The 26,202-nt window shown below is 43.9% G+C and overlaps 1 protein-coding gene across 1 annotated transcript in view; it reads right to left on the bottom strand.

Annotated features, from left to right (window-relative positions):
* Positions 1 to 2,699: 2,699 nt before the first annotated feature.
* Positions 2,700 to 26,202, bottom strand: part of LOC138853407 (perilipin-2-like) — a 37,803-nt gene continuing 14,300 nt past the window's right edge. Inside the window, exons 2-9 of the mRNA XM_070089806.1 lie at positions 5,464 to 5,604; positions 4,650 to 4,838; positions 4,464 to 4,565; positions 4,283 to 4,339; positions 4,073 to 4,199; positions 3,690 to 3,820; positions 3,346 to 3,598; positions 2,700 to 3,162 (exon numbers count right to left, since the gene is read on the bottom strand). Of these exons, the coding sequence (XP_069945907.1) occupies positions 3,113 to 3,162; positions 3,346 to 3,598; positions 3,690 to 3,820; positions 4,073 to 4,199; positions 4,283 to 4,339; positions 4,464 to 4,565; positions 4,650 to 4,838; positions 5,464 to 5,580 (1,026 nt within the window). The 5' untranslated portion in view covers positions 5,581 to 5,604 and the 3' untranslated portion in view covers positions 2,700 to 3,112. The remainder of the gene's footprint in view (positions 3,163 to 3,345; positions 3,599 to 3,689; positions 3,821 to 4,072; positions 4,200 to 4,282; positions 4,340 to 4,463; positions 4,566 to 4,649; positions 4,839 to 5,463; positions 5,605 to 26,202) is intronic.

Here is a 26,202-nt window from a genome sequence, read left to right as displayed (position 1 = left end):
TTTTAATTATTTTTTACCCTTGGTTACGGGGTTCATTGTTGTAATGAAGTGTATTTTCAATAAAATATAAAAAAAAAAATGGGTGAACAAGGACAGCAGGTGTCTTACGGAAACACGTCCCTAATGTTTTCCAGCCGTACCGGAGGAGATTCGAAACCCGGACCTCAGTGCTGAAGTAATTAGATTTATAATAATGAGGTAGTACGAAACGCATCACAATAAGTAAATTTATTGATGGGAATTAGTCTAGGCATGAGAGACTGTTTCTATTAAAGCTTGTATATTGGGAGAGTTTCTTAGGCTAAGGGCGAACTTAAGATTTATTAGGCAGTAGATATATTAGGAATTTTATGTTTACAGTCATTTGGACAAGTTTATTCGGGTACAACATAAATACAGCTACATAAATAATCATACATATCATATGTAGATTACCCAGGATAACCCAAAAAAATCAGACCGATTTATTTCCATTTGGGTCCTTTTAATACCTTATTATACTATAAAAGGAGATAATATCTTAATATACTATAAAGGAACAAGGTAAAATGAGTTATTTATATTTACACGTGTTAGCCATTATAAAGAAATAAATAATTATCCATTTCTGAAACTACATTTATTAGGTACCTTTAGCTGGTCTTCAATGGCCGCCTGACATGTGCAGGCTTCCCACTAAAACCGTTAAGGAATTATCCAATTATCCGCAGAATAGACAAATGGAGCTGGCTGAAATTAAGCCGATGACAGGTGCCCCTACTGCAGTGTGACCAGCAGGCAAAGTAGACTTAAGACAAACGTCCCATAGAGAACGGAGGAAAATTGTCAGGGGGATACAGCCACGCTCGACGAAGGTTGGCGCAGTCGTCACACGTTGTTAGATTTGTAAAGGCCAATAGCTGCTTTCTTCTTATCGAGCTTCCCCCCCCCCCCAAGGGAGGTTCCTTGATGGTGAGGGGCTCTTGATCTAGGGAATTGGATCTGTGCTCCGGTTCCCTGAATTGAGCCTGAATACCTTCCATCCCCCCCATATGCACTGTATAATCCTACGGGTTTAGCGCTTCGCTGTGATTATAATAATTCTTATCGAGCCTTGCTCACCGGTGTAAATTTATTTCGGTACTGGTGTACATACAAACAAACCCCCTCAAATAAAAAGTTAGGCCGTGTAATAAAAGAACACCAGTCTTCTTTCTTAAACAGAAACAAACCAAAAGTTCCTCAGTTTACCCGAAATGCACCGCATGCTAGTGGTTTTTTTGTGCTTCATTACATGTAAACCACACTTTTTATACTGCAGAAAAGAAAATGATGTATTGCAAGGTGGACCATCCTTCCTCTCGCCAAGCCCCAGCAGAGCGGGACGGCTCCCGCCCCCTCACACAGACCAAGTGTAATCGACAAATGCCTATGATAAAATGGTAACCAACACTTGCCCTAGGTCAGCAACCGGCTTCCCACCAAAACCATTTAAGAATTATCCACAGAGCGGAGAAATAGAACTGCTTAAAATTGAGCCGATGACAGGTGCCCCACCTGTAACGTGCCCAGCAGGCAAATTAAGACGAGGACAAGCGTCCCAGAGAGATTATTATTATAATCAAAAAGAAGCGCTAAGCCACAAGGGCTATACGTCCCAGAGAGAACGGGGAAACATTTGTGCCTGATGCTCAGACGAGAGCGAGACGTCCACACTGCTTAGGCATGGCACTTATGTCTCGCAAAACAGTTACCACAGAGCTTACGTACAGCTATACTATTTAATAACCATGATTAAGCTCTAGAATCTTAAATCCAATGGCTAATAAAAAAAAAAACTTTAGGAAGGTGCCTTTATGCAGGTGATGTGCTCTTGATACAAGGAATTTTAGCTATCCTGCCTTTCCCTTTAATCTGAAAGAGCCCTACGCAGCTAGAGCTCCTCCCACAAAATATATGCATAAGCTATGGCGCTTTTGCTCGCTATCTGTCAATCAGCTGATGGGATCAAGACTGCAAACTCCGCAACCTTGCTTCATGTCCAGTGAAGAAGTACTGCCAGAAAATGTTTACTGAAAGTGAACACAGTTCCTTTTAACAAATGGAGAAACAAGTATCCATTTAGGTTAGGCTAGATGGATCCCCTTGCCTAAGCTACAGCGTGACTTTCTCCACCAGTTAGTTAATGGCTTTCTTCTAAAACATCCAGAGCAGAAGAAAATGGAGCTATGCAATGGTGTCCTGACCTTTCATGTACACAGCAGGCACTTATGCCCAAGGGTTATATTTAGCGGAAATAAGCATGTAGGAATGAGTGGTCACAGCGCCTGCAGAGATTCAGGTTCTGTCCAAGGAAAACCAATCTATGAAGCAAGAGAATCTCACAAGCGTCAAGGACCCTCCCTTCAGGATACCAACTCAAACCAGCAGAATCAATAAGAGATGAACGGGACCATCTATCAGAATGAAGTTAGAAGAGTCCTCTGGGTGAAGGTGAAGAATGATTTTCAGGACAGAAAGCCTAGTGCAAGACAAATTTAGTTTTATTCTTAAACTGTTTGGGACTTAAAGGGGACCAAACGGATCGACGTCAGGCTGAGGGACTGATTACCTCACTCCTAGTCTTTCACCGGACTGCAAAACCCGCTGGGTTCTGCAGTCCACAGGATGAGCGTGAAGATTAGTGCAATGCAGCAGAATAAGAATGAAAAAAAAATCAGTTTAATTTGAAGCTTTAATAAGGTTACAACCAATTTCCATAGCCATACTCTAGCAACGTTGATAACTAAGTTAAATACATTTGATTGCAATAATTAAGTATTTTAGATTATTCTTCGATATGCCTCTTGGGAACTAGGCTGCCATTCGACTTTAGAGACCACGCCATCTTGGAGTTACAGCAATTACTTTGATAAACGAACTCATTCGGCATCTCAATTGCCGGATCCTATTTCAAGTCTGATATGGTGTCTTGCGAACGTCTACAACTTCCTATTCTTCCTTCTCCCAGGATGGCTAGAGTACAGGAACAAATTAAATGAAATCAATAGCCCTACAGTGCTGGGCTACGAGGAATCAGCTTACAATAAGCAGGACGGTGCTTTGACCATAGACAAATTCTGAAAACTAATCTTCAATTTGAAATATTTAGTGCTGATAATAAAACCTTCATATATACCCAGATTATTATTATTATTATAATCAAGGGGGAAGCGCTAAACCCGGAGGATTATACAGCGCCTGGGGGGGGGGGATGTGGAAGGCATTCAGGCTTAATTCGGGGAACTGGAGCACAGATCCAATTCTCTAAATCAAGAGCCCCTCACCAACATCAAGGAACCTTCCTTGAGGGGGTATATACCCAGAACATAAGAAATAAGTCTTTACTTGTGTGTGCAAGACCAAGACTGACTTTCACCAAGGTCCCGGCAATCTTAGAGGTGGAGGGAAGTTTGAGTAGCTCACCAACATTTAATATTCCCCGCATAGTGACTGATATATGGCGTGTAGTGTGGAGGGCCAGGCTCAGACTTAATCTAGTTATGGTCACGTCCTCCGGAGGAACGTATTTCACAGGAACTGTACACCAGTTTCTAACAGAAGCAGCAGCTAAGGAAATCTGAAAAGAAAAATATTTTCATTATCTCTAATACACATATGCAGGGCGGGGGAAATACTTCCCCCTCCCCCCACACAAAAAAAAAACTTACTATATGGGCTAAGGAGAGCTCCGCAGAGGAAACATGAGGATAGAGCCAGTTGTGTGCAATACGGTAGAAGCGACGACTAGTCTTCAGTGCCAGAGCTGAGGTTTTCACAGCTAAACTGCCATCAGAACCATCTGTACGAAATTTTTTTACGTAATTAAAACTTACAAATGCAGTAAAATATTCATATTCCAAAAAAATAATTGCTTAGTTTCACTGTCAGTCTGGAGGAAAGGTGTTAAAAATACCACCATTTTGACCAAAGTTATTAATGAGGAAGACACCCTGGGAGGCTAACCTCACAGGGGTCCCTAATCTTTGGCACAATATTAACAGCATTAAGGACTAGCCTTCACTAAACGCCAATATTTTAATGCAGTACTTGCCAAATTGTTTCAAGTCATCTTCGGTTGGGGGAAGGAGATCGTCAACCAAGCCGTGGGCTTTGTCTAACAGAACACTAGCAAAGTTCACAGCAGTACGACCACCTTTATAATCTTTTAACAGTGAAACCTAAGTAAGAGAAAGAATTTATCAGAAACTATAATTTCGTAAGTGTTAGGAAAATGCTATCTTCCCCCCTTAATTTTATTTACCGTGTGTTGTGCTCTGGCAGCAACATTATTATTATTATTATAATCAAGGGGGAAGCGCTAAACCCGGAGGATTATACAGCGCCTGGGGGGGGGGATGTGGAAGGCATTCAGGCTTAATTCGGGGAACTGGAGCTCAGATCCAATTCCCTAAATCAAGAGCCCCTCACCAACATCAAGGAACCTTCCTTGAGGGGCTGGCAGCAACAGCTCCCGTCAGAGAACCAGTGGCAACATCGTCCCCAGCCACAAACTCTAGGACCTTCCCTTTAATTTCACCTACCACCTGAAATTAAAACCCTCCGGGTTAATGAGCTGAATAAATCCTTGACAGCTTCAATGTATTAATTCACTGAGCTTCACCACTTACTTCTGCAGTAGGTTTATTGACAATTGGCGCTATAGTTTGTAGCTTGTCTAGAGCCTTACATGCCCACAGGTCCACTGTTCGCCAGCCACCCACAGGACGCAACAGCGGGGTAGCCAAGGGTAACATCACTGTTGCTGCCAGCACACTGCCTTCTGCTACTCTGAGTGCCAAGCCCACACCTCTGTACCCCTGCAGAAAATTAGGGTTTATCTTTCCTAAAAAGGACAGCTATTACAGTAAACTGAAAGTTTTAAATCAAAGCTCGTAACTCTTAGCGAAATAGCAGTAAGCATTTGATCTGAGAAAGAAAGCAACTCATTAAGAGAATTTAGTCAACTAGCAACATTACGTTAGTCTGTGTTGCAAAGGTGAACTATTAGGAAAAGTTTGGTAAAGTGATGAATCAGGTTTACTTAATATTTTTTAAATTTTTTTTTCACTAGCATGGGTTCAAAGAAATTTTACCCAGATTTTAAGTTAGGCTTATGGGTCACTTGCAGTTTTAACCTGTCCAAGTCTGGTTTGAAAAAAAAAAAAGGAACCAAGTATTTTTTTTTGGATTTTCATTGTGCAGAGGATAGAACGTCCTGGTTGAATGCATGGAAAAGGTCGTCAATCTTAACTATCAGGTAATGAGGGACGTTCCACATTTTTATACACAAATTTAATGACAGTTTTTCCAAGTAATATTAGAGAATAGTGAAGATTCAGTAAAAAAAAAAAAAAGCATGAAGAAAACTTAAACATTAAAACACTTTCCATTTTAATTTTCTATTCAGATTTGGAGGGGGAAAAAAAGGTAAATTAGACAGACCTGCGTCTTTTTATAGACATCTGTAGCTGTATTTAAAATGTCTTTCACAATTGGCAACTTCCTCAATCTTGCCAGGATAGAGTTGTGAGGATCTTCTGCACTTACACTGTGAGCCATGTTTGTATCCCGAGCCAGTGTGTCCTGAGGGGGGGGGGAAACAATTAACTTCTTTAACCGGTAAAAAAAATCTACCAGCAGTGTTAATTTAACCCAAGTGGAAGTTTATAAGTTATAGCTAGTTACAATATTAAAAACTGGCGAGATATAAAATGAAGTTACAGTGGTATTTATCAGCCAGTGAATACTTGTGTATAAATGCTAAAATATTTTGTGTGTAAGGATTGGCTTTCGAGGGTACAAGTCCTGTGTCGATGGTACTTAACACCGAGGAAAAAAAAAGTATTCCCTGGAGTATTTATCTGTTTCGGGGTGAGCGCCCCCGTGGCCCGGTCCATGATCAGGCCTCGCGGTGAATCAGGGCTTTATCAACCAGGCTGTACTGCTGGTATCATGCAAATTTGTATGCGAACCACAACCCGGGTGGTCAGGTACTGACTTAAGGTATCTGTCCAGCTCCCTCTTAAAGAGCCAGGGGTCCATTGGTAATCCCCTTTATGTATGCTGGGAGGCAGTTGAACAATCTTGGGGCCTCTGACACTTATTGTATTTTCTCTTATGGCGCCCCTGCTTTCCATTAATGTTAAAAAAAATTATACGACAGAAACTGAAACAGATCCTAATAAAATGAAAAGACGGAATTTTGGCAAGAAATTCCAGACAAGTACCAGTACCTCGGGTTATTTTTTTTATACATTACAATCGTGGGAACAATAAATCCATAAGGTTTAACGTTCCTACGAACGTGGGAATACGAGGCATTCAGGTTCGATCCAAGGGGAAGAAAAGCCCGTTTCCTTCGATCAAGAGCCCCTCACCGGCATCAAGGAACATCCCTTGAGGGAGGTTCCTTGATGCTGATGGTAGGGAGTGTCACATTATTATTATAATCAAGGGGGAAGCGCTAAACCCGGAAGATTATACAGCGCCTGGGGGGGGGATGTGGAAGGCATTCAGGCTTAATTCGGGGAACTGGAGCACAGATCCAATTCCCTAAATCAAGAGCCCCTCACCAACATCAAGGATTATTATTATAATCAAAAAGAAGCGCTAAGCCACAAGGGCTATACAGCGCTGCAGGGTAGGGAAGGAAGCAAGGGAATTGGATGGCAGAAGGGAGGGGGGATGATCAGCAGGTTACAGAAAACAGCGGGGCAGGGGATAGTACGGGGGTAGAGGGTAGCAAGAGATACAAGTAGAAAGGGCTGAAAGTATCAAAATTTGTGGAGTAAGTCAGTCGTTGTCAAAAAGTCAATGAGAGAGTCCGGATGAAAGGTGGGTCCATCAGCGAGAAGGGAAGGTAAAGAGAGAGCAGCGGGGCGAAGACGACGACAGAGGTAAATTCTGCGTGCTCGTTGATAAAGTGGGCAGTCCAACAGAATGTGGCTGACTGATAATGGAGCTTGGCAATTCTCACAGAGAGGAGCAAGACGCCTCTCCATGAGATATCCATGAGTAAGACGAGTATGGCCAATGCGAAGACGGGAGAGAGTAGTCTCCCAACCTCGACACTGGTGATAAGAAGACGGCCAGTAACCTATACTCGGTTTAATAGACTGAAGTTTGTTGCCGAGCATAGTAGACCAACGTTGTTGCCAACGGGTGTGAAGGTGGGAAGATATTACAGCAAAATAGTCCGTACATGGAATACCTCTATAAGAAACTGGTAGGTCATGTACTGCTGACCGCGCAGCAGTGTCTGCCTGTTCATTGCCCTGTACGTCAACATGACCAGGGACCCAACAAAAAACAATATCTTTATGCTTAGTAAAGATGCGGCGTAGCCAAAGTTGGATACGGAGGACTAAGGGGTGAGGTGTATCAAATTTTTGTATAGCCTGTAAAGCACTAAGGGAGTCTGAGACAACCACAAATGATGACACAGGCATAGATGCAATACGGATAAGTGCTGTAAGGATGGCATATAATTCAGCAGTAAAAATACTAGCTGAAGATAGTAAATGCCCTTGTACGACGCTGTCCGGAAACACTGCTGCGAATCCTACGCCGTCAGAAGACTTAGAGCCATCTGTGTACACAGCAATGGCATGAGAATGAGAGTGAAAGTGGTCAAGAAAAAGAGAGCGGGAAGCGACCGTAGACAGTTGGGCTTTCGAGCAAGGGAGGGAGAAAGAACAGACTCGAACAGCTGGAACTTCCCAGGGGGGTAGGGAAAAGTGTGATGCTACATGTACATAGAAAGGTGGTAGTTGAAGAGAAGACAAGAGCGAATGAAGGCGAAGAGAGAAGGGACGGAGTAAGCAGGGGCGGCGAACAAATAAAGAATGTCTACTAATATCAGTGACCATTCTATAAATGGAAGGATTGCGGAGATCATGAGAGCGTACATAGTAGCGCAGGCAATGGGCATCACGGCGATCGGATAAGGATGGAACGTTCGCTTCTGCATAGAGGCTTTCGACAGGGGAAGAGCGAAAAGCACCAAGGCATAAACGTAATCCTTGGTGATGAATGGGGTTAAGGCTAGAGAGAGTAGCAGGAGATGCCGCTGAATAGATCTGGTCACCATAATCAAGTTTCGATAAAATAAGGGTGGAATGTAGGTGAAGGAGGGTTCGACGATCAGCTCCCCACGAAAGATGAGCAAGGGTTTTAAGAAGGTTCAGCCGGCTGTGACAAGTTGCCTTCAGAGAGGTAATGTGAGGTTTCCAGGATAACCTACGATCAAAGAGGAGGCCCAGAAACTTGACTGTATCACGTTCAGGGATACGTGAGCCATAGAGGTACAAAGGATGATCAGAGATGACAGAGCGTCTAGTGAAAGTGATTTGGTGGGTTTTAGTGCTGGAAAATTTAAACCCATGTGTGGTGGCCCAATTGGAAACACGGTCGACTGCATGCTGGAGAGAAACTGTAAGGAGGTGACAGTCAGCGCCTGCACAGGCAATAGCGAAGTCATCAACATAGAGTGATGACCAAATATTTGATGGAAGACTAGAGGCCAAATCATTAATAGCAAGGAGAAAAAGTGTTGTGCTCAGAACACATCCCTGGGGGACACCTTCAGCTTGGATAAAGTCCGGGGAGAGCACATTATTAACCCGAACACGGAAATGCCTGTCAGTTAAAAAGTTCTTAAGGAAGGATGGTAGATTGCCTCGAAGGCCTAAGGAGTGGGCTTGGGCTAAAATATTATACCTCCAAGTTGTGTCATATGCCTTCTCAAGATCAAAAAATATGGCAATAACTGAGTGGTTATTCGCAAAGGCATTACGAACATACGTATCCAAGCGCAGTAAGGGGTCTATGGTAGAACGTCCCTTACGAAAGCCATATTGACGAGTGGAGAGACTGTTGTGTGTCTCTAAATACCACACTAAACGTCTATTTACTAGACGTTCCATTACTTTGCAAACTGCACTGGTAAGAGCAATGGGACGATAGTGGGAGGTTTCATGTCCCGTAGTGCCTGGTTTGCGGAAAGGGAGAACAATGGCGGATTTCCACAGCTGTGGAAGAACTCCTTGTGACCAAATAAGATTGTAAAGGCGTAATAGGACTGCAAGGGCTGACTGATGTAAATGTTGTAGCATACGAATATGAATGTCGTCGGGCCCAGCTGCCGATGATCGACAAGCTGAGAGTGTTGCCTCCAGTTCTTGAAGTGTAAAAGGCACATTATACTGTTCTTCTCTGAGAGAAGAAAAGTCCAAGGGTGCTAACTCTCTGGCAGACTTTGAGGAAAGAAATGAGGGGCATAGATGGAGTCCCTGAGAAATACGGACCAGATGATTGCCAATTTCATTGGCAACATCTAGTGGGTTTGCTATATCAACACCGGCAACCCGCAGAACAGGAGCCGGGTCAGGAGAATATTTACCACTCAGTTTTCGTACTTTTTTCCAGACTGCACTCATAGAGGAAGCAGAGGTGATGGTGGAGACATAATCTCGCCAGCAAGTGCGTTTAGCGTCACGGATGACACGGCGAGCGATCGCACGCTTCTGTTTAAAATCAAGGAGTCGCTCTGTGGTTCTATTGTACCGGTACCTGCCCCATGCAGCGCGTTTCAAACGTACTGCACGAGCACAAGCAGGAGACCACCAAGGCACGCATTTCTGAGAATGCCTGCTCGAAGTTTGGGGTATAGAATGAGAAGCTGCGGTGAAAACGGAGGATGAGAAGAGGTGTAAAAGCTCATCGATGGAGGACGAAGAAGGAACCTCTTTAAAAACAGTCAGGTGTGAGTAAAGGTTCCAATTTGCCCGATTAAATTGCCAGCGTGGGGTGCGAAGAGGTGGCGAATATGAAGGGGAAGTAAGAATGATTGGGAAATGATCACTGTCATGTAAGTCCGGGAGAACAGACCAAGTAAAGTCTAATGCGGCGGAGGAAGAGCAAACTGAGAGATCGATGCAAGAGAGAGTATGAGTCCGAGGATCAAAATGGGTGTGAGTACCTGTATTTAAAACATGGAGGGGGTGGGTGGCAAGAAAAGCCTCTAACTGAATTCCACGGGAATCACAGTGAGACCCTCCCCAGAGGAAATGGTGGGCATTAAAATCACCAAGTAACAGAATTGGTGGCGGTAATGACGAAACAAGGAAGGCAAAATCCGGAATAGATAATGCCCGAGAAGGAGAGAGATATAAAGAACAGAGCGTATACCACCTATGTAAGTGGATACGGGCTGCTGTGTAATGCAGCGAAGTATGAACAAATAGCTGATGGTACGGAATATCAGTGCGGAGAAGAAGGGCACTTTCATTAAAGGTCCCATCAGGAAAAGGATCTGAAGAATACAATAAATTATAGCCTGAGATGTGAGAAATAACAGCAGAGTGTAATTTTGGTTCCTGTAAGCAAACACCAACAGGGGCAAACTGGGAGAGTAACATCTGAAGCTCACCCCGATTACCCCTGAGGCCACGTATATTCCACTGTAAAAAGGCCATGAATGGCAATGATAAAGATACTTGAAATCCGCAGGTAAGGGTTCCTACGGACTAGGAGGGTTAGAAAAGTCCACATGCGGAGGCAGTGGAAAATGTTCAAGCAGCGAAGGAACGGTGCGCTGTGAAGAAAGGAGTTGCGCAGATGGAGCAGAGGAGAGAGAAAGAGCGGAAGGTGGATCAGTGTCCATTGATGGTTTGGTCTCTGCAATATATTCAGAGATTGCTTCAAGTGTTTCAGAATTCAGAGATGTCGTATGGGAGACAATATTGGGAATGGTAGGGGGAGGATGAGTAAAGATTGGAACTGTATTGGACTGTACCAAGGTAGGGGGGGGCGAAAGGGTGGAGGGAACTGGAGAAGCGTGGCAGGGGACAGAAGAGACAGGAACCTGGGAGGTGGCAGAAGAGGAAGAAACTTGGGAGGGAACAGGGGAGGAAGGTACATTACGAGGAGGAGGGTGAACCTCTGCACTTGTAACTGAGCCAGTGAGAGGGGAAGAACTAGGGACAGAGACAGGGAGGGTAAAATGAGGAGGTGGAAGATGGGTAGGAGGTGTTACCGGACCTTTTTTTGACTTTTGAGAAGTAGAGGGACGATTGGGAAGAGGTGTCGTACGAGGTCTCGTCGATACTGAGGCTTGTAAGAGAGAACTCGAAGAAGCGAGATTAGACTGAGGCGTTGAAGTAGGGACGTCTGAGCCGAGGACAGCAAAAGGATTAGATACAGGAGTGATTATGGGAGAGGTAACCACAGAGGTGGGTGTAGAAGATGGGATACCAGAAGTGGGGGGACGTTTTGAAACACGGGAATAAGAAACACGTGGGAGTCTCCCTTGGAGGCGGAGATGAGAAACTGCCATGGCATAAGGGAGACCTTCTGTCTCTTTGAGGTAACGGATTTCCCGCTCGTTTAAATAGACCTGACAACGGCGAGAGTACGAAGGGTGAGCCTCATGACAGTTAAGGCAAGAGGGAGATCGATTGCAAGACGTATTAGAATGGTCATCGGCACCACAGACTGGGCATTCGGCGATAGATCTGCAATATTTCGCTGGATGGCCAAATCGCCAGCAATTTCTACACTGTTGTGGTGTAGGGATCACCTTTCGAACTTGTAACCGATGTCCTGCTATATAAACTGAGGATGGGAGTTCTCGGCTGTCAAAAGTTAAACGAGCCACATTGCTAGGGTATCGTCTCCGCCCACGGGCAGGAAGAACGTAAGTGTCTACCTTGAGGATTGGGAGATCTTGGAGTTCCAGCTGTTCTAGAATGTCGGTGCCACATGTCTGGAAATTTTGTTGAACTATGGTATGGGGCAGAATAACGGTACCACTACAAGAATTGAGGGAATGATGTTTTTCAAGGGTGACAGGAACAGTATCTATATGGGAAAGACGAGAGAGCTCACGAGCCTGGGTAGCATTCTGTACGGTAATGATGCGCGTACCGCTCTTAAGAGCATGAAAAGAAATATCTTTACCAACATGGCGTAGGAGTGCCTTGCCAATACTATGGTCAGAAAGATAGGCAGTAGAGGAAGTTGGTCGTAAAGTGAAGAATTTAGTCCACTGTTCAGTCTGAAACTGAGCGTGGAAAGGTAGTGAAGGACGTGTCGATCTTTTCTGAGAAGAACGAGAAGGTGAAGGTGGAGAAGTATCATCAGCAGGTAATTGTCGTTGACGTTTAGGCGTGGGACCAGAGTTGGTCCGACGTGGAACGGGTCGGCGATTTGAAAATTGCCGCACCGTAGAGGGAGAGGCCGGAAGCATAGTCAGAGGAGAGCGAAGGTCTGATAAATCGAAGGAGTCAGTCGAGGCCTCAGTACCTGAAGCAGGTGAGGAAACAGCACCGGCAATAGGTACAGAGGCATGAGGAATGTCTGAAGAGTGGTCCAAAGACGAGGCGGGGTCAGAACGGGGTGCGGTATCAAGAAGGGGCCCGGGGGTAAAAGGTTCATGGACTAGGGCTGCCATGGTTAGGTTACTTCTTTCTTTTTGTTTTTAAGAAAAAAAAAGAAAGAAGAAAAGAAAATAAAAATAAAAAAAAAGAAAAAAAAAGGGGGGACCGGGGAGGGATAGTTCCTAGGAGGAATGAAAGGGCCAGAAATCTCCCTCCGCGCCCAAGAGGACTCGACACCGCTAGTAGCGCAGATGCAGCATGGAACCCGTGCCATACCCTACCCTTCATGCCAGTAAACCAGCAATCTGGGATAGCAACCTCACATCTGCCGAGCTACCTCGGTGGACAAAAGAGAGGGCGGCCGGATATCCGCCACAAAGCATACCTCCTTCAGCCACCACCCCCGGAATCCGAAAGGTGGCTTCCAGAGATACACCCGTCGCCCAAAAGACACCCAAAGCTACTCCGGGATACCGGAGAGGGATCGGGACATCCCTAGGCAATCCAGATTCCACGGCAAACTACGCCACCGCCAAGAAACCTCAACGGAATGGGATCGACCCCGGTGTCCTTTCCTCTACCTAGGAACTAGCGTGCCTGTGGGAGAAATCCCAAAGGACAAAAAGAGGAAGGGCAAAAGGGAGGAGTGGGGAGGAGGAGGAGGAAAGGAAAAAGGGGAGGATGGGGAGGATGGGATAGGGGAGGGGAGATTGGGGGGTAATTAGGTTCGGTCTGAGGAAGAAGACCGATAGGTCTAATTCCTCAGACCAAGAGCCTCTTCACCACGCCAAGGAGCCCCCCTTGAAGAGGCCAACATCTTTCATGAAGAGCCATTCACTGGCATCAAGGAATCTTCCTTGAGCAGCTTAATTGACAGTTAACGCTTTTAGCAGGAGAGAAAAAAAGCGAAAACTGTCAGAGCTGTATAAAAAAAAAAAAGGCCACAAAGTTAGTGTTATCAGCAATAATGATATTTTTCTATAAAACCAGGATTATCAATTCAAGTTTATTCTCTATAAGGGTTACAATGTGGGGTTTTACAGGTTTTGGGTATTTTTTTTTTTATATTTTATTTAAAAAACACAATACACATATACATATATGCTATTCATACGTCACATAACCAAAGACATGTTAACCATTAAATACTATAAAACAAATCAAATCCACGTACTTAAATAACACTATAGCTGAAGCCATATTACCACCAGCTACACATCCAACAACATGTCCTACAAAACTCCTCCTCTTACAATAATTAATAAAGCCAGTGCAGACAAAAATTATTTACATGCACCGTTCTAAGAAATACCTTAAGGATCCTAACAATTAGGGTTATACCCTCACCTCATTAAACCCTCATGAGTAATTACCAGAAGTTGGTAATGCAAAAACAAAACAAATCACAAAAATATAAAAGTACATAGGCAAACAAATATGGACATTACATTGCTATACACACCTGTATAAGCGGAAGGATATACACCCACAATTTTTAATATCAATAATAATAAAGCATCACCCATGAACTTCAAACTGTCATTACATTGCATAACATGGAGTTTACTCGTAAAATATAAGAGAATACATTACATGCTGGCTCCATTTAGAAAATAGCTTATATAAGTATTAAATATAATCCCAGACTAGAATTATCATATTGAAACATTCCTCTACAACTAACTAAATCCTGGCTTAAGATCAAACTTGCATAAAATCCTATCCCTATCTGACACACAAATTAAACATCCTTGACATTGTAAATTCACTACATGAATGTGTGAAAAGTATTACAAACTTCTTCTATATAGGAGTACAATTTGAAAGGAAAGTACTTTTTTATCATGAAAGTGTTTAAAACTACAAATAAACAAGCATCATCCTATACTAACGTACTCTTGACGTACAGTGTTTCCTTGCTTTATTTTAATTTTTTAACACATCTCATATCAATAAAGAGGCAGTACTGACAGTACCATTTTTGTACATGTTTAGTACTGCCTGACATAAAACACCATAACAGCTGCGTAAGCCACCTATCCTTGACAATGAGTGCAATAATATCCCCAAACCAAAAAATGTAATTGTATGACGTTCCAGGTGTTATTGAATGAAACCATGGTACTGAACGCAAATCCAAATAAACCTCAGGAACATAACCAGTTCACGAATGTACGCACTCACTAGCTCACTCTCTCATCACCTTCCACACTACTAGCACAACCTTACACCGCCCCCCTCACATTAAAGGAGACCCGTCCCTTGCCCCCCCCCCCTGTTCCCTGAGAAGTTGTGCTACAGTGAGATTACGATAACCTACCGAAAAACTTGATTCCCATCTTCCCCCATATATTAATCTATTCCTACACCTTGTCCTAAAGAACCTTGCTGCTAACGCTTTTATCCTCAACTGCCCTGTAATCTGCCTCATACCCCAAGAAACGTGCAAATAATCTGCCATAACATACATCAAAGCCCTCCCCACGTCACTTTCAACCCCACTAACATCCATCGACAAAGACCTAAGAAAAGACCAACTCCCCCCCCCCCAACAACCTAATAACCCCCGCCATCCAGACTCTCACCACGCCCAAAGATGAACAAAAATATACCACATGATAGGCAGTTTCCTCCTCCCCACAGAATAAACATGTTGCCTCTCTCACCAACCCCATCTTATGCAACATGTGCTTAGATGCAACCACACCCATGAGAAAACGGTATACCATCTCCCTAACCCGTGCTGGTATCCTAATCTTCCTGAACTCCCCCCATATGACCCTCCAGTTATACATGGGGTATACTGCGACCCCCTGCAATACACCCCTTCCCCACACCACACCCACCACCGTGTTTACCTTCAAACTTTTAACCTGCCCCACTGTCAACATGAATCTTATTACATCTTCACACTTTCTCAAATCCCTACCACACCACCAGTTTCTAGCATCCCTCATCACCCTATCCACCCTAACACCCCTCTCCCCCCCCACTCTTAGATACCTCTGCTTGATATATATTGCCATTACCCTAGGCCCTAAGGCCAACAATCCTAGACCCCCCCGTTTCACCTCCGTCATGACCACATCCTTGGACAACCAGGCCCTCCCAAACCCCCACACAAACCTCAACACCCTCCTCTGTATTTCCTGTATATCCTGCACCCTCAAAGGGAACACCTCCGCCACACCCCAGACCTTACTATACACCACCGAGTTAATTACCAACGCCCTCTGCTGTAACGCCACTTCACTGACCCTCAAACCTTTTAACTTACCTATAACCCTATTCGTGACTGTTTCTGAGTTAAGCCTCCTACATTCCTGCAACTGCTTCATATACCATATCCCACACACCCTAATTCTGTCACAAATCATCCATCCCATCTCCTCCCCCAATCTCCCCCCAACCCATGTTCCTACTTCCAATAACCTAGACTTTGCTAAATTAACTGCCATTCCTGAAAGCTTCCCAAAACTCCTTATCACCTCACCCACCCTTCTTAAAGCCTCCCCACTCGTAACTAACACAGTTGTGTCGTCTACATAACCTACTATTCCCCCCATTCTTCCCCCCCCTACCCCCTGCAATTCTGCCTCCACAGCCTCAAAAAAAGGATGTTGCACACATGCAAAGAGCAACTGCGACAGCGGGCAACCCTGCCTTAATCCCTGTTCCATCATCACCTCCCCCCCCAGCTTACCATTAACCTGCACCCTCATGACAGCCCCCTCATACAGAGTGCGCACCCACCTCACTACCCCCCCTCCAAAACCCAATTTCTCCAAACAACCCCACAAAAAGTCCCTCTTCACACAGTCATAGGCCTGAGCCCAATCCAATCCAAGGACGCCCCCTCCCTGGCAGTTCTCTATAAAATCCCTTATCACACTGTGCCCATTCTTCATAGTCCGTCCCGGTATCCCATACTGCCCCTCATGTACGCTACTCCCAATTACCTTCTTTAATCTGTTACCCAATACCTTCGCAAAAATTTTGTAATCCGTACACATTAACGACAACGGACGATAATCTCCCAAACCCTTCTCCTCTCCCCCCTTCTTTGGCACCAAAACAACAACCCCAGTTCTCTGTGTTTTCGCCATTCTACCACTTTTCATCATATAATTCAAAACCGCCACTAGGCACTCCCTGAGATCCTCCCAATGTGCTCTGTAAAAATCATTAGATAACCCATCTATTCCCGGTGCCTTCCCCTGACTCAACCCATTCACCACCTCCCCCACCTCTGCCCCCGTAATGCCTCCCTCCAACAAAACCCGATCCCCCTGCCCCACACCCTGCTGAACCCCTATAGCTCTAAATGATTCTAACCCAACCACCCCTCCCCTTCTCTTCCATTTCTCCTTAAACCAAAAATCAGCATACCTACTGATAAACTCTGTGTCAGAGAGACCCTGTCCCTGCACATAACCCTCCCCTCCCTCCACGACAATATGTGCCACCGTATTCCTCAACTGTCTGTCTCTGAATTTTCGGAGTACATACCCGGTTGGTCTATCACCCTTTAGTACATCCTCCAATCCTGCCCTAACCCTGAGTGCATCAAAACGTTCATTATGCATCTCCACTAAACGACTTCTAAGTTCCCCCATAACTCCTCCCACACCCTCCCTCCCCCCCCCATAACAATCATTCAACTGGCCCTCTAAATAAGTCTGCAATCCAAACCTCCATCGGGCCCGGTCCCTGCCCCTCGTCTTAAAAAATCCCGCAATCTGCACCTTTGCTTGCAACTCCCACCAATCTAGCAAATCCACCTCCTCATCCCTAGCCTCCCAAAACCCTTTCCACCATGTCTGAAAGGACCAACCTTGATCTTCCTCCTGTAAAAGCCTCACATTTAATTTCCAATAACTCTGAAAGATTCTCGGAATGCCATCCACCCGAAGGTCAGCCAACACTGCTCTGTGGTCAGATAAACCCACGTCTACTGTTCTAACCCTCTCCACCCCTATCCCCTGCCTCACATAAATCCTATCCAACCTTGCCTCATAACTCCCCTGTACATAGGTGTGCTCGACCTGAAACCCCCCCCTGCCGACCACATCTACAACCCCGACATCACGCAATGCATCCCGTAAGACACCCAACACGCACCCCGCCCCCCTAGGTATGACGTCTGCATGCCTAATCACACAATTCCAATCACCTCCAATTATCGCGATAGCAGGTAAACCCCTGAGATAGTATAACAATACATCCCGAACAAAGTCTGTTTTTATCCGCACGTTACCAATCGCTGGCATATAAACTCCCACAAAACATACCCTGCTCTCCCCCCACCACCCGAACAACCCTCCCCCCTCCCCCCTCCTCCCACCCCATGACTCGCAATGGACTGGTCTCCTTTACTAAAACAGCCACTCCTCCCTTTAAAAGCATTGCCATGCTTACAAACAACTTATAGCCTCTCAATCGCAACTCACTACCTGACTTATGGTTATGCTCCTGTAAGAAACAAACATCCACGTCATACCTTTTGAGGAACCACTCCAACCATACCCTTTTTACTTCAGTCTTTAGGCCATTAGCATTTAACGTTAAACACCTGAATGGTCAAGGAAAGGCGGCTTACCTCTGTGCCGCTGTGGCTTGCTTACACTCCCCTTCAAGCTGCTCACACTTTCCTTATTACATTTTTTAATAAGACCCCCTACCCCCCCTTGTCTCTCCCCCCCCGATTTTTCCTGAACTCCCCCCCCTGTAGGGGATTTGCGAACCACCTCTGCCCATGCCTTCTTACCTGGTCTTTGCCCAGGTGTTAAAACGTCATCTAATTCAGTCAACCCCGCTGGCCGCTTCCTAGAGCTGCCTCCCACAGCCATCTCTTCCTCAGGTACATCCTCCCTGTGCACCTCTGCCACTACAAGTGTATCCTTTCTATTATTCCCTGCTACTTCCGTCTTCTCACTCTGCCCTTGCGATTGCTGCTTTTCACTGGTCCGTCCACCCATGTCCTCTCCAACCAAAGCCTCCTCCAAGAATTCCTGGAGCACTGACTCCAAGGACACCTCCTGTGTCGACTCCACCACTTCCGCCACCACCACAGGCGTTGGAGTAGGATCTCCATCCTCCACCGGGAGAGTGACACACGTCCCCATCTGTTCACCCTCCTTCTCCACCTCCTCACTCCATAGAGGAGTCCCAGACTTCGCCGCCTCCACCACACTCGCTTGCTGGACCTCCTCTACCGGGGCTGACACCCCTGGGGCAACTCTACGTGCACATTGCGCCGCTATATGGTCATAAGAGCCACAAAGACGACACGTTCTCCTCTGCCCCACATACGAGACATATACCTGATTTCTGGTACCCGTCAACATGACATACGAAGGTATAGGCGTCTTCAGGGTCATCTTGATGTTGTATGACCCTTCCGGAAGGCCCTCATATGGTCCATCCCGCCATACCCCTCCTCTAGCTTCATGAATGACTCCATATTTTCTAAAAACTTCCACTATACTAAACTTAGTTGCCTCAAAGGGTACATTCCTCACTCGTACCCACGTGTAGTAAGTAGACACGTCATGCATGCATACATCCAACGTCGAGTTGAGGCACATTCGGCGTTCCTGATACTCCTCCACCACACTGCTGTAGTAACTAGTCCTCAGGAACTTCACAAAAACTCGTCTCATCCCATTAAGAGCCACACCATACAGCTCCTCATTAGGGATTCCATATAAATCCCTAATAATCGCAGGAAGAAGGACGTTCGTCGAATCAGGGCTCAGAGAACCCTTCAACAGCTCAATGCAGACTGTATTAATTCTCCTGCCGGTGTACTCCGCCATGTCTGAACAGTGAAAATGCGCAGTAACCAGGTGTAGTAGGAGCTACTGCGCAGTGCGTCCGCACGGCCCAACAGCGATGCGAACAATGTTTTGGGTATTGTGTGGTTTACAGGTTATAAAATACTAATTACAGAGGGGGGCCACTAGGACACCTAGCATGGCTAGGCATTTCGAGCAGACTTAGATTAATTCTTAACATTAAATCCTTACAGATTATGGTATTAAGGCTAAGTGACTACATCATAATTTGCGAGTTTAGCAATGTAAATGCTTTTGTTTTGGCATAATACAAGGTGTCTATATTGGAGTATCATAGGCAAACTTATGACTAGTTAGGATTTATTATTTTAAGATTAGTATTTCTGTGTTGACGTGTACTTAGCAGTGTTGACGTGTACTTAGCTCTGTGAAGACCAGTTTGCGCGCTGTCTACGAACTGAAGCAAGATGCCCTCCATCGAGCAACTTTACCAACAGCTTAAAGAAGAATTTTTTTTATATTTTATTTAAAACAATACAATACATTAAATAGATAAAAGAACACATTATCAGGTCTTACACAGAATTATAAATTTCATTAACAAAGCACACAGACATTTAACTTTGTGCTAACACAAACTGTCCCTCATCGCCAATGCATTTTATTTTATTTAAAAGTACATCACAGCACATAAAAAATAACAAACAGGCTTTATCTGCCAACAAATGTAATAAACTTTCCATGGCCATATAATACCACATACAGATATAATTATCCATCATGTAACAAAAATTATCTAATGAAAACACCAACAGTAACCAAAGTAAGGAGAGAATTGATACATACTTCCGTACTAAAAAAGAAGAATTGAGGTTGGCGAAGGTGGAGATTGGCGACTGACCGAGGAAAACAAGATGATTCGTAGTAGTCCTCCTGTTTTGAGTCCTCAGGTCAAGAAGGGAAACTGGTCAGTGGCTGGACAGCAGGGAACGAAGTTGACGGTCAAGAAGACGAATGGAAAGGTAGAAACGATGAAGAAAGAGACTGCCGTGGAAACTGTTGTGGAAACATCTAATACATTCTCAGTGCTACCCGACGAATGTGAGTCGACTACTGGGAACATCACGACGAACGACACCAAGGAAGGTAAGAATATTGTTGTTGTTGGGGATAGCCAAGTTAGGTATATGGATAGAGCGTTCTGCTTGAAGGACAGAAGTAGGAGACAGTTTGCTTTCCTGGGGCTGGGATGGAGGATATTGTTAGCCGTCTGGATGACATGAGAGGTAATGGGAGCAGTCCTATTATCTGTCTCAGTGTCTGCAATGATGTTGGCAGACGTAGGAGTGAAGACCTGATTAGCAGGTATAGGTCAGCAATAGAAATAATTAGGAGTAAGGGTTGGGAACCCTGTCATATGTGGTATTTTGCCAAGGAGAGGAGTTGGAAATGAATGGTTGTCCAGGGCAATTGGTGTCAATTGCTGGCTGGACAAATACTGTAAGGAAAATGCGGTAACATTCATTGACAACTGGGACCTCTTCCATGGCAGAAATGACATGTATGCCAGGGATGGGGTTCACTTATCTAGGTCTGGGGTGGTAGCACTGGCAACTGCAGTGGAGGGAGCAGCTAGGACTTTAAAACTAGGAATAGTTAGTGGTATGGGTTTTGGCAGGAAAACAGTGAAGTCCCAGTGTAGTAATATTTTTTTTTTTTATATTTTATTTAGAACAATACAATACAAGAGATAGATAAAGACAAAAACAGGTCTTACACAGATAAATCATTAACAACCACACAAACATGAACTTGAGATAACACAAATAACCCTCCACACCCATACATGAAAACCCCTACACCTATGATAACCAATAAACGACTAATTCCAATTGCATTGGTATATGATTAACAAAACACACCATAATATGCATATATTGTCACTTTGTAAATGATAAAGTAGGACACCGTATACGTTAAATACAATTAACGTAATGTATTGAGAATAAGGTAAAAACAATATGTTCATCAAACACAGAATATATTAATAAACAAGGATCCAACACACTGACACCTCTACAAGCATCTAACAACATGCATATGAGTAACATATATAGAACAATGTCCTACTGCAAAATCAAACACATATATTGAGTATACTCGTCACAGACCATGAATACACATCATACGCCCAAGTTCATACACATTCACCCGCTACATACCAGGAGGCGACCCCGTTTTCACCCCTGACAGCCCATCAACATAACACATTGTACCATCCCTACCCTGCCCCACCCACCTAATTTACAAATTTAATAAAATCTCTAATGTAAGGTCTCTATATCCCTCAGAGAAATCCCGCTCCCACCTCCTCCCATAAAGTTCTCTATTACGGCACAACGTTTTAGAAAACGTAACAGCCAATACCCTCCTCTTCACCTCACTTACCCCTTTCCCCCTCATTCCCCACATAATGTAGACATAATCTACCATAATGTACCCCACAGCCCTAATAATACTTTCATCCATACCCCCCACATCAAGACTCAATGCCCGCAGAACAGAGAAGTATTGACCACTTATCTTATGCAACACCCTGCTCAACCAACCCCTGACGCTCCCCAACCCCTCACAAAAATACACTACATGGAATGCAGAATCCTCCCCTCCACATATTCCACATACCCCCCCCCTCAACCACCCGTCTAGCTCGTAAGACCACTCCCGATGGTAAAATCCCATGCAAAACCGATACATCACCTCACGTCCACGGGGTTGTAACCTTAACCTACCAAACCGTCTCCATATACATCCCCAGTCATACATGGGGAAAATCCCCTCCACCGGAGCCACAACCCTTTCCGCCGACATCCTACACAGCCTACTTATTTTTACCTTACCCAGATCCCTAACCATCACCACTGCCCTCAAAATAGTTTCACACTCCCTCAACTCCGTCCCAGAAAACATGCGTTTCAATTTATTGTGTACCTTAACCAACCCCCCCCCCCACTCACACCCTCCCTCATCACCTCCCTTTTAATAAAGATACATTTGACCCTCCTCTTTAAGTTCATTAAACCCAACCCCCCCTGACGCACAGGTAACATTACTACATCCCTTCTAAGCCAATCACAACCTGAACCCCACAAAAATTTAAAAACCCCTCTAAGTATAGTTGCAATTGCCGTCCCCGTTAAAGGGAACACGGCAGCCACATGCCAAACCTAAGTGTAGTAATATTACGAGTTCTAGGGGAACTAATAATAAGCAGAATGAGGTAGATATTGAAAAGCCAGGGACTTTGGGTGATAAGGACAGTAATAGGTTTAGTAGAAAAACAGAAATGAGCAGGAAGGGTAAAGAGAAAGGAGAGTCTTTCAATGTTTATTATGCTAATTGCCGTAGTGCTAGGAATAAGATGGACGAGTTGAGATTAGTTGCTAGTGCAGGTAACATTGATGTATTTGCCTTAACCGAGACGTGGTTTAATTCAAAAAGTCGGGACATGCCTGTGGAATGACATTCAGGGTTTTAAATTGTTCCAAGTAGATAGAAGTATCGGGAAGGGGGTTGGGGTGGCATTGTATGTCAGAGATCGCTTGAACTGTTGCATAAAAACGGGTATTAAGTCTGAAGTAACACATACAGAGTCTGTTTGGATAGAATTTTCAGAGGGGCATGAAAAATTAATTTTAGGTGTGATATACTGTCCCCCAAATTTAGATAGGGACTAAGGGAGACTACTATGAGAGGAAATTGTTAAGGCCACAAGGCACAATAATGTAGTAATTCTAGGAGACTAACTTTAGTCATATTGATTGGAATTTCTTGACTGGGAATTTAGAATCATACGACTTCTTAGAAGTAGTTCAAGATTGTTTTTTGAAGCAGTTTGTGACAGAACCTACAAGGGGAAATAACCTGCTTGACTTAGTTATGGCAAACAATGAATCCCTTGTTAATAATTTAGAAATTTCAGAGGAACTGGGTGCTAGCGACCACAAATCAATTACATTTAGCATTGAATGGAAGTACGATAGTAGCGATAACTCAGTAACAGTCCCAGATTTTCGCTTAGCAGATTACGATGGGCTTAGAGAACACTTATCTGTTGACTGGGGTAACGAAGTGAGCTATCAATATGACAGTTTTCTGAACACTATACATGCTGCTCAAAGAACGTTTATCCCTTATAAAGAAATTAGATCAAATAGAAATGACCCAAAATGGATGAATAATAGGCTCAAATATCTACTAGGGCATAAGAAAGGAATTTATAGGCGTATCAAAAGAGGTGAGGGTCATCTTATGAATCAGTATATTGACATTAAGAGGGACATTAAAAAGGGGATAAGAAAAGCTAAAAGGGACTATGAAATTAAAGTTGCTAGGGATTCTAAAACTAACCGAAAAAGTTTTTTCCGGGTCTATAGAACAAAAGTAAGAGATAAGATAGGTCCCCTTAAAAATAACTATGGGCACCTTACTGACAAAGAGAATGAAATGTGCTCGATTTTTAATAATTTTTTTCTCTCAGTTTTTACACAGGAAGACACTAACAATATTCCAGTAATTAATTTTTATAGTGGGCTAGAAGAAAAATTATGTAACATCACAGTCACTAGTGAAATGGTTGTGAAGCAGATAGACTGAAGCAAAATAAGTCGCCGGGTCCTGATGTTTTTTTCAAGGGTTCTTAAGGAATGCAAAATGAAACTCTGTGAACCATTAACTAATATTTTTAATTTATCTCTTCAAACAGGTGTAGTGTCTGATATGTGGAACATGGCTAATGTAATTCATATTTTTAAAACAGGGGACAAGTCGTTACCGTCAAATTACCGCCCAATAAGCCTGACCTCAATTGTAGGCAAATTACTAGTCAATTATAGCTGAGATTATAAGAAGCCATCTCGATAAGCATAGCTTGATTAATGATACTCAGCATGGATTCACAAGAGGCCGGTCTTGTCTAACTAATTTATTAACTTTCTTCAGTAAAGCTTTTGAGGCTGTTGACCACGATAAAGAATTTGATATTTACTTAGATTTTAGTAAGGCTTTTGATAGAGTTCCGCCCCATAGACTGTTAAAGAAAGTGGCAGCTCATGGCATTGGGGGAAAAGTGCTCTCGTGGATCGAGTCATGGCTCACTGACAGGAAGCAGAGAGTGTCCATAAATGGGGTTAAATCCGAGTGGGGATCTGTAACAAGTGGCGTTCAACAGGGATCAGTCTTGGGCCCGTTGTTGTTTATAATATATCAATGATCTTGATGAGGGAATTACTAGTGATATGAGCAAATTCGCCGATGACACAAAGATAGGTAGGATAATTGATTCAAACGTAGATGTTATGGAACTTCAGGAGGATTTAAACAAACTCTATTCTTGGTCAGAAAAGTGGCAGATGCAGTTCAATGTAGATAAATGCAAGGTTCTGAAGCTTGGGAGTGTCCATAACCCTAGTACTTATAAGTTAAATGATGTAGAACTTAGCCATACAGATTGCGAAAAGGACTTGGGGGTTATGGTGAGCAGCAACCTTAAACCAAGACAGCAATGCCTAAGCGTACGTAATAAGGCAAATAGATTACTGGGATTTATATCAAGAAGTGCAAGCAACAGAAGTCCAGAGGTCATACTGCAGCTTTGTACATCATTAGTAAGGCCTCACCTAGATTATGCAGCTCAGTTCTGGTCTCCATATTACAGAATGGACATAAATTCGTTAGAAAACATTCAGCGTAGGATGACTAAATTAATACATAGCATTAGAAATCTTCCTTATGAAGAAAGATTGAAGACTCTTAAGTTACATTCACTTGTTAGACGAAGAATGAGGGGAGACCTGATCGAAGTGTATAAGTGGAAGATAGGTATTAATAAAGGGGATATTAATAAGGTCTTGAGGATGTCTCTCCATGAGAGAGCCCGCAGTAATGGATTTAAATTAGATAAGTTTAGATTTAGAAAGGACATAGGAAAGTATTGGTTTGGAAATAGGGTAGTAGATGAGTGGAACAGTCTACCTAGTTGGGTTATTGAGGCTGGGACTTTGGGTAGTTTCAAATTTAGGTTGGATAAGTACATGAGTGGGAGGGGTTGGATTTGAGTGGGACTTTCACATCAGAGCTTATTTCTTGGGTGGCATTGAAAATTGGGTTGGGCAAATGTTTTGTTAGTGGGATGAATTGTGAAGGACCTGCCTAGTATGGGTCAACAGGCCTCCTGCAGTGTTCCTCCTTTCTTATGTTCTTATGTTTATAATCAGCGGATGAGTAATTGTGAACCACCAGGTGGTTATGTAGTTGACAGGGTGTATCAGGGAGATAAGATGTTTTCTAACTGTAGTTTTGAAAGTGATGAATGTGTCTGCAGTTATAGAGTTTTCAGGTAGGGTGTTCCAGATTTTAGGTCCTTTGAAATACATTGAATTTTTGTAAAGGTTTAGTCGAACACGGGGAATGTCAGAGAGGTTTGTGTCTGGTGTTATGCCTGTGGATCCTGTCAACTATCAAGACATTGTCCTCTTCGCTTTCGGGCTGAGTGGACGCACTGCGCAAACAGCTCCTGCTTTCTCTGGTGCGCAACTTCCTGTTTTCACCAAGATGGCTGCCAGCTACCGCAGGAGGAGCAACACCGTGTGTGTTGACCTTGTTAAAGGGGCAATTTACCCTACGAATGCCCCTGTTTTATTACCAACGATTATTCGGGACACGTTTGGCATTGAAGTTGAAGAATTGCACGGAGTAGCACTTAATGGATCATCACGAATCTTCATAAAGTTCTGCACAGTGGAGGCATATGAAAGGACGGTGACTCAGTACCAGGAGAAGAACATCACCGTATCGTCTGGTCTGGAGGTACGCCTGCGAGATGCCTCAAAATACTACACCTGGGTGAGGATCCGCAACGTTCCTTTCGAGGCAGACGATGTGGATATCCGAGAGACATTTCAAAGATATGGTGAGGTGCATGGTATAACTTTGGTTCGATGGACAGA

This window comes from Cherax quadricarinatus, chromosome 29 (genome assembly GCF_038502225.1).
Source record: "Cherax quadricarinatus isolate ZL_2023a chromosome 29, ASM3850222v1, whole genome shotgun sequence".
Lineage (NCBI taxonomy): Eukaryota > Metazoa > Arthropoda > Malacostraca > Decapoda > Parastacidae > Cherax > Cherax quadricarinatus.
This window is presented reverse-complemented; position numbering and strand designations above follow the sequence as displayed.